Genomic DNA, 9,147 nt, shown 5'->3' with positions numbered 1-9,147 from the left:
GGAAAGAAGGGAAAGAAGGGAAAGAAGGGAAAGAAGGGAAAGAAGGGAAAGGGGAAAGGAGAAAAGGGAAACAGGAAATGAAAAACAGAAAGGCAGAAAGGGAAAGGAGGAGAGAAAAGGAGGAAAATGGAAAGGGGAAAGGGGAAAAGGGAAAGAGAAAGGGGGAAGGGAAAGAGGAAACGGGGAAGAGGATAATGAAGAAAGGAAGGAGGAAATAGGAAAGGGAAAGTGAGAAAGGGTGTGGGGAAAGGAGAAAAGGGAATGGGGGAAGGGGAAAAGGGGATAGGGAAAGGAAAGGGGAAAAGGAAAATGGGAAAGGGGAAAAGGGAAAGAGGAAAAGAGGATTGGAGAAGGGGAAATGGGAAAGAAGAAGAAGGAAAGGGAAAAAAGGGGGAAGGAAAGGGGGAAGGGATAAGGGAAAATGGGAAAGGGGGAAGGGAAAAGGGGAAGGGAAAAGGGAAAGGGAAAGGGGAAGAGGAAAAGGGAAAAGGAAAAGGGGAAGAAAGGAAAGGGGAAAAAGAAAGGGGAAATGGAAAAAGAAAAGTGCAAAAGGGAAGAAGGGGAAGGAGAAAAGGGAAAGGGGAAAAGGAGAAAAAAAAAGAAACAAAAAAGAAAATGGGGAAATGGGAAAGGGAAAGGGGAAAGGGGAAAGGGGAAAAGCAGTCTCTGGGCTTGGGCCAGGCTGGCTTTGTGCACGTAACATGAGGGCAAGTGTGACGCCAGACCAGCAGGCATGGCTTGGCTCAGGGCACTGCAAGGGTACCCTGCCAGCCCTACCTCCACCCCAGCACCAGCTGGTGAAACACAGGGAGCAGGCTGGGGGTGTGGACACTGCGGCCCTAAGCTGCTCCTGGCCACTGCAGGCAGAGAGGAAGGATGCTCTGAAGCACTCTGATGTCCCAAGCAAACCTGGTGAGACACAGAGATGGCTGCACCTTTTCCATGGATGGAGAAACACCATTTTTATACTATTCCCACCTCATCTTTTCATTCAGCCACAGCATGTCAGCAGGTGACTTCCTCACCTACGTTTGCTTGCAGTCAGAGACCCCAGATCGGGCACCCAGATGCCATAAAGCAAGAGGATAACTCACCCCTGAGGGAGGATGCACCATCCAGCCCAGCTCTGCCGTGGCTGTTGTGGAGTCCATCAGTGTCTCTGCAGGAGGAAAGAGAAACAAGGAGTCAGTCCATCACCTTCCAGTTACATTTGCAAAAGTGGGACACTTTTTCTCTGCCTTCTGCATGGTAGGCAGTATCCTTGGCCATGCAGCAGCAGATAGGAAGGAAAAGCACTTCAAGGACTTGCCATACTTAAAAATTAAACCAACATTAAAGCCAATTTTCCAGGCAATTTGGGCAGAAATAGGTCAGATGCTGCTATTGCTAATCAGCACTGAAGGCGGCAGAGGATGGCTTAGGAAGGTCACACTGCATGCACAAGCAAGACACAAACATGAAATCCATCTTGCAGCTTCAATTTCCCTGCCCTCCCAATTACTACAGCACAAGCAAGGATAGAGTCCCTTTTTACGGCTCTGCAGCTCTCAAGAAAAAGCACCATATGTACAGGGTGTACACCCACCTTCAGCTTGCTCACCAGGAGAGCACCCATATAGTCAAGATGTCCAGTCATCAGCCTACAGATCCAACAGACAGCTCTGATACAGTCAAGATCTCCAATCACCAGCCCACAGATCCAATAAACAGCCACAGTACAGTCAAGGCCTCCAGCCATCAGCCCACAGGCTCAACAGGCAGGCCCAATACAGTCAAGATTTCCAATCATCAGCCTACAGACAGCCCTGATATAGTCAAGGCCTCCAGACATCAGCCTACAGGCCCAAAAGACAACCCTGATACAGTCAAGATTTCCAGTCATCAGCCAACAGAACCACAGACAGCCCTGATGTAGTCAAGATCTCCAACCACCAGCCTACAGACCCAACAGGGAGCCCCAATGCAGCCAAGACAATCACCAAACAGATCCAGCAAACAGACCCACTACAGTCAAGATCTCCCACCACCAGCCTACAGACTCAACATGACAGCCCCAATATAGACAAGATTCTCCCACCACCAGCCCACAGACCCAAAGAACAGCCCCAGTATAGTCAAGATCTCCAACCACCAGCCTACAGACCCAACACAGTGCCACTTCCCATGGCCGGAGCAGAGACGCAGAGCTCCTGGCTATAATTGTGTCCTGCTCCTGACCACTAAAAACCCAAACACCCTGCCACAAATTCCCAAAAAGCATCTCCACCTTCTCCGTTTTCACTGCTTTGAACAAAAATGAAAGAAAAAAAGATCAGCACTGTGCAGATCCATTGCTGAAAGAGATAAGGCTAGATGCAGAGATGGCAAAATGACTTTTATTCAGTCCATGTAAACTCCCTTTTCCCATTAGTAAGCCAAAAAGTGCCTCGGCATAGATATGCTCCTTGCACCTACTTCTGGCAGTAAATCATTTTCAGACTGTGGGTTGTTACTCACTCCTGCTTAGAGCCAGCGGTTTCCAGTTCACAGGAAACCAGCATTTCAAAATTTGGTTTTATTCCAAAAGTAAAAAGCAAAAATAGTTCTTTTCAAATTTTTTCCCACTACGAAGAGTTCTGGAAAACAGCTCGTCCAAAAATGTTGTCATTCAGATTTATGAAATTTCTTTTTAAACGGAGCCTTTGTTTACATAGCTTAATAACAGTGTTTATTTTATCAAAGTATCCAGCTTTTTCATTAAAACACCAGTGGCACTTTGATCTAGAAGGAGAACAACATTCTTCACCCAGTGTTAGCTAGGAGCTGCACTACTTAAAAAAACCAATGCTAAATATGTTGATTTATCCTAACTATTGATGACACTGACTGTCATGCAAAAGAAGATGCACTCTAAAATACCGTAATTCCCCAAAGAAAAACAATTTTTGAAGCATTTTGCATTTTGTTCCAGGAAAACATGGCGCAATGGGCATGTGCCCAGCTCAGTGCTGAAGCACACTTTGCCCATGGCCCCTTATCCTCTGCTGAAGAGTTGCACGTGGCCTTAAGATGTTGTAGGGGAGAATCACGTTGGGTATGAGGAACAATTTCTTGTGTTGGCACAGCTGCACAGGAGGTGGTGGGTCACCATCCCTGGAGGCGTTCAGCGTGCAGATGTGGCACTGAGGGCTGTGGGCACGGTGGGATGGGTTGGGGTTGGACTGGATGGACTTGAACATTGTCTCCAACCTTAATGATTCTATGACTCTGTCCATTGGAGCAACACATCTGCCCTAGCTGGCTCAAGGACATCCCATTTTGACACAGTAACAAGGAGCAGAAAACCGCAGGTTTCGAGCAGATTTTTCTAAAGGTCAATTATCTTCTCATAAAAATATATATCTTCTCCTACTTTAAAACTGAATTTATGCTGCTCAGCTGCCAGTTATTAGATTTCCTTTTACTTTCAGACCCTTCTTTTCCTCTTGTGCTGCTCAAGGGTGGCAAATGAATCACCTCCCAGCCTTCCCCAAGGTAACCAGAGTAACTGAGAGTCTTTCATCCTACAACAGGTCCCCTTCTCTGGGGCTCCTGTTTATCTTTCTTTGCGTAGGGTGCATCCCAAGACTGCATCCCCACAGCACACAGCTGTAACATCCCTTTGTGTGACTTTTTGCACATCTTTTCTAGCAAATTGCTATCCTGGCCAAAGTCCAGAAAGCATGTGGAGATCAGTTGACATGTTAGCATTTGGCAGTAGTAGCCTGAATTCCATAAAATCGCGAATAACCGATCTCCACGAATCAGAGCAAACCTCATTAGCAGCACTGTCTGTGAATGTGCACGTGAAGCCAGGTTGGATTTCAAGGGTGGGGGTGCATTTGCTCCTTCAATGATGCTTGACCTCAAAGCACACTGCAGTGCCTTACTGCCTAAATAATCACAGAATCACACATTGGTTTGGGATGGAAGGGACCCTAAAGCCCACCCAGTCCCAACCCCTGCTGTGGGCTGGCTGCTCCCCACTGGGTCAGGCTGCCCAAAGCTCCATCCAACCTGGCCTTGGGCATCTGCAGGGATGGGGCAACCCCAAAAATAATGGTATATGCCACAGAGCTACCTTGCGTGTGTACCTGGACGAAAGCATCTCACACTCTCCACATCTCGTCCTTGTGAAGTTGCTTTTTGCTATACAAAGGGAGCACACACTTCAGCAAATAAAACCAGGTGAGATTTCCAACGAACCACTGTATTTCTCATCTGCAGAATCTTCCCTCTGCCTCTCTCCCCACACTCTGATCAGTTCAGACCTCCACAGCTGAAGGCAGGAGCTCTGGGTCCCAAGGCATCAGCTGTACATGAGGTGAATCACCAACACGAGCCGTGACAAGCCCCCAAAACCACGGAGGAGAGAAACTCCCTGCTTCAAACAGCAAATCTGGCAGCTTTGCTCACTGTCACAGCTGACTCCTTCACGGTGCCATCCTCCAGTTTTGGCAGCAGACGTGGGACCCCTTCACCCTGCACAGAGCATCAACCCTTTGGTGATGGTGACGATGCACTGCTAAGCCCCCAGGGGTGGCAGGGGTGGCTGCCTACGGTCGCAGCTCAGTGAAATGCTCCTGCCAGAGCAGCGTTTTCTCAATATCTTTGTTTGTGTTATTCCCTCCCGTGTGTTTATCCGCGGATTCACATGCTACCCACAGCACTCTAAATAAATCTACAGCTGCTCGAAACTAGCAGACGCAACTCTGGCCTGCCTCCCACCAGAAACCGCACTGCTCCCCACGGGATGGTTAGGAGATAAGTGCCTGTCCTTTTCACTTTGAAGATGCTTTCAATAAGCAGCTCTCTGCCAGTGCTGGGGCCGCTGCCGGCACGGCCAGGGGAGGCACTGCTGCTATGAGAGCATCCCAGGGTCTGCAGCCTCTGCCACACTCTGGGATCCAGCTTGAGCACTTTGCATGCAGAGATGCATCACTGTCACCACGCCGTGGCCTCTGGGATGCTCATGGTTATGCTCAGACACCAGTGGGCTGATGGTGTGCAGTGGCACTGACCTGAGAGAGGCTCCTGCACTTCTGGATGCCTTTCCTGCTGCTCAGCCATGAGTGAAGTGAGCGTGGGGGTCTCAACTGCAATGGCTTGGAGAAGGGAAGGCTGCAGGGAGACCTCATTGTGGCCTTCGAAAACTTGAAGGGAGCAAACAAACAGGAGGGGAAATGGCTATTTATGAGGGTGGATGGTGATAGGACAAGGGGGAGTGGTTTTAAAGTGAGACAGGGGAGGTTTAGGTTGGATATTAGGAGGAATTTTTTCACCCAGAGGGTGGTGAGGCACTGGAACAGGTTGCCCAAGGAGGCTGTGGATGCCCCATCCCTGCAGGCATTCAGGGCCAGGCTGGATGTGGCTCTGGGCAGCCTGGGCTGCTGGTTGGTGACCTGCACACAGCAGGGGGGTTGGAACCAGATGAGCACTGTGCTTCTTTTCAACCCAGGCCATTCTGTGATTCTATGACTTTTCCCACCTGAGACCTGTGAGCAGAGGACAAAGTGCTGGCTGTGACCAGAGAGAGGAGACTGGAGAGTGACAGGAGCAAGGGATAGTGGCAGAGAGGCTGGAAGGGATTAACAGAGGATCTGTGCACACTGCAGACACACTTCTCTGTGTCCGGAAAAACAACGTCCATGGAGTTTTGCCAATTTCGACCAATTTAGACCATCTGGACCTGAGTTTCTCAGAAGTCCTGGTAAATCCTTTGCATCTGCAGGCTCCAAACTCGTTGCAGATAAAGAAACAGCTGGACAAATAAATAGCCCCACAGATAGCAGAAGCCTCCACCCTCATTTTTCCACCCACAACTTTTTCCTTTCCCCTCGCACTTCTCACATCAGTCCCTCCCTCCGAGCAGGAAAGCTGCCAGCTCCTGAAAACACAGGGTGCAAAACTTCGAGGTTGTCCTGGGATCCTATTAGCCATTTTCAAGGCCAGGCTGGATGTGGCTCTGGGCAGCCTGGTCTGGTGTCCCTGAATATAGCAGGGGGGTTGAAATGAGATCATCATTGTGGTCCTTTTCAACCCAGGCCATTCTGCGATTCTGTATTCAGTGTTGGACACACAAAGTCAACAAGCTGCCCGAGTATCAACGATGGAGCAAAATCCCAAATCGAGACACACACAGGTCAGACTGCCTCATCACCATCTCCCACAGTAATGCACCCCATCAGATGAACCCATGCTGGAGTGACACCGAAGTGGGGCTGGATGAGGCTCTGTGCTACAGCCCAGCAGAACGCTGAGCTGCTCCATGCAGGCACACGTGCTCCTGGAACAGCCATTCCAGCCTGGCCTCACGCGCAGCCACCGCATCCCTACACAGGAGGGGCGGTTAATGAGAAACCCGTCTGTCCCCCCGCCCCAAAGAGCCCTTGCTGCAGATCTATTTATCCTTCCAGAAGTTGAAAGGCCCCTCTCTGCCTCCTGTGCTTTACTGGAGCCTTATTATAATATTTTTGCCAGCAAGAGCTAAGAGGGGCTGAGCAAACCCAGTGGCCTTTCCCTGCAGCACCGAGCTTTGCTTTGCCTGGCCAATGGCCAGCGGAACAAACTGAAACCCAATCCCCCCCGGCTGACCCGCTGGCGCAGTAACAGCACGCTGCATTGTGAGCCGGCGGCTACAGGATATTTTGGATACTTCACTCAGGGATCCACTTAAACTCCAAGAGGGAGAGTGATTGATAGGGAGCGAGACGAAGCAATGACTGAGCCGGGATGGGGACTGCCCGCATCCTGCCTTGGGCCTGAAGCCCCAAAGGAAACCCCAAGGGCAGCCATGCTGTGCTGCAGGAGCGAGTTGTGCTGGCAGTCCCAGTGTGCGAGAACACAGGAGCAGGCAGGTATTCTGTTTTTCAGCGCCCTTCCCTGAGAAATCAGGTCCAGATAGATAGAGAGATCCATAAACAGAGGCAATGCCCAGCATCTCCATCACCCATTCACATTCAGCCTCCTGGGGGCTAACAGGCAAGAAGGGGAACCCTGGAGATATTGCACAGTTCTAGCAAGGGAAAGGTGTTGCAACTTTTTGGAGCCCCTGTGGAGCAGAAGCCAGCCCCAGAGGCAGCAGCAGGAAAGAATGGGGCTCAGCTGTGTCCACTGGGATGCTGACACCCATCTCCTTGTGATGTTCAGGCAGGGCAGGCATCCCATGAGGAGAGACCTGCAGGGCGCCTGCCTGCACCACCACAGCTCTGCACCACCCCTGCATTTTTCTGCAGTATAACGGCGGTTGCCTTGGGCTGAACTGTGCTTTCCCCACTCCCACACAAGTCTCTCTCCCCACTCCCTGCTCCCTCACACCCTCTGTGTGTCTGCATAACTGGATTCATCCCCAGGGGACAAAACCCAGAACCGATTGATGCTTGGTGGGCATTCCCATGGCCTCTTCAACCACCACCATCCAAAGGGATCACAGGCACTGCCATGCATGGTGCTGGCTGCTCCATTGCCGGAAAGCTTGAAGTCAGTAGGAAACCCCCCTAAAAGAGGGGACAAGCCCAACTATTGCAGGTCGTCCAAGCACATCTTGCTTTCCAATTAACCCATCCATACAAAGTAACGCTGCCAGACAGGGCTGCCCAGCTCATTCGCTTTACAGGAGGAATACAGCCTGGCTCCGGCACCTGGGAAGACTGAGAGAGGCTGGGGCTCCACAAGGAACTCGGATTTTGGGATCTTTCAGGCTCGGGGCTCTGTTGAAGATGCAGGTTAGGCTGGCTGTGGGTGATAATCACGCTCAGCCTGGCTGCCAGGCTGCCCAGAGCCATCACTGCCCACACGGTGCTGCTTTCTTGCCACCATTTGGCCCAGCAGTCAGCAGAAAAACCTGATAACCGCATTGGAGCCCCCAGAAAGCTGCTCCAGCAGCACCAGGGACTGCAGCCCTTGCTGGTAGCATCTTCCCCAGGAGAAGCCGGCGTTTGTAGGTGGTCTGAGTTCAGCCGAGGGCAGGCTGCAAGCAGAGACAATGCAGATGCTAAATGCCAGTGAGCAGAGGCCCTCCTGCTGCTCCCGGGAATGCAGTAGCCACACAGAGAAGGCACAGATGCAGACGTTTAGCAGCCACTGCTACTGTCAGCACCGATGATTCGGGCTCTGCAAGTTGCACCAACCCCACTGTCTGCAGGACACGTTGCAGGGGGGTAAGCAAAGACTCATCCCTGCCCATGTCTTCTTGTTCCATCCCAACAGGGCAAGCCCAGTAAGGGCAGGACACAGGTAGGCCACGTTGGCCCAGAAGGGCAGGGTGCAGCTGTGTCCCCCTGGCATTTCCTTCCTCACCAGGAGCCACAGAGCTCTGGGGATGGAGGCCCCATGCCTGCTAACTCTTTGTGGAGTTGTTCTGCCCCCTGAGAAGCTGGCACCTCCATCACCCACTGCCCTGGTACTGCTTATAGCGTGGCACAGCCATCACACAGCCTGGCCCTGACCAAGCCCTTGGCCATCGGTTCCTGCTTTCTCCCACTGCTGTGCACCAATGGATGCCCTGGCTGGCTCCTGGCTGCAGCACCTGTGGCAGAGAGCAGTTTTACAACACTATAATCTGCCTCATGCCCCAAGGCTGGCTGGCACAAGCTGCAGTTGCAGGGCTGCACCGCCCAGGCACCCAGAGCTCAGCTCCCCCACAACACCCCAGGCCCCACATGATCCTCTATTCCATTCAAGTATTTGTGCCTTGGGAACAGCAGCAGGGTGACCTCGGGAGATGAGACCAAAAAAGCCCAGAGACTGAGTAGCAGCATCAGTTAAGCAGCACATGCTGGGCTGTTGCATGACATCCAGCCTTTTTGTCTGCTAAGCTCTCTCATCATCTGATGCAACGAGCACTGATGGGACCAAGAGGAGCAGCGTGAGCCCGGGGGGCACTGAATTTGACCAGCACTGGAGTTGCCACCAGCCACCCCAGCCCAAATTCAGGTGTGTGCAATGAGCCCCATCACACCTCCCAGCACCACTGGCACTAAATGAGGTTTTGTCACCCTGTGTGGTGGCACAGGCTGGAAGCAACTCATTCCCAGCAGGCTGCGGAGCCCTGCTCAGCATCCCAATCGAGCTGTCCTTAATGGGCTTCAATTTTAATTTGCTTTTATTGGAAAACACAGATGGTGACCC

General features: G+C 51.7%; 1 protein-coding gene across 4 annotated transcripts in view; it reads right to left on the bottom strand.

The window, feature by feature from the left end:
* EPHB2 (EPH receptor B2) overlaps positions 1–9,147 on the bottom strand; it is a 98,265-nt gene that overhangs the window by 65,591 nt on the left and 23,527 nt on the right. For all 4 annotated transcript variants that reach the window (XM_042882995.1, XM_042882997.1, XM_042882996.1 and 1 more), the window contains exon 2: positions 1,095–1,159. In XM_042882995.1, coding sequence (XP_042738929.1) covers positions 1,095–1,159 — 65 coding nt within the window. The remainder of the gene's footprint in view (positions 1–1,094; positions 1,160–9,147) is intronic.

This window comes from Lagopus leucura, unplaced genomic scaffold, assembly GCF_019238085.1.
Source record: "Lagopus leucura isolate 7727_CA_CO unplaced genomic scaffold, USGS_WTPT01 Super-Scaffold_100037, whole genome shotgun sequence".
Classification (NCBI taxonomy): Eukaryota; Metazoa; Chordata; class Aves; order Galliformes; family Phasianidae; genus Lagopus; species Lagopus leucura.
The sequence above is the reverse complement of the archived record's forward strand: the minus strand, read 5'-3'. Positions and strand labels throughout refer to the sequence as shown.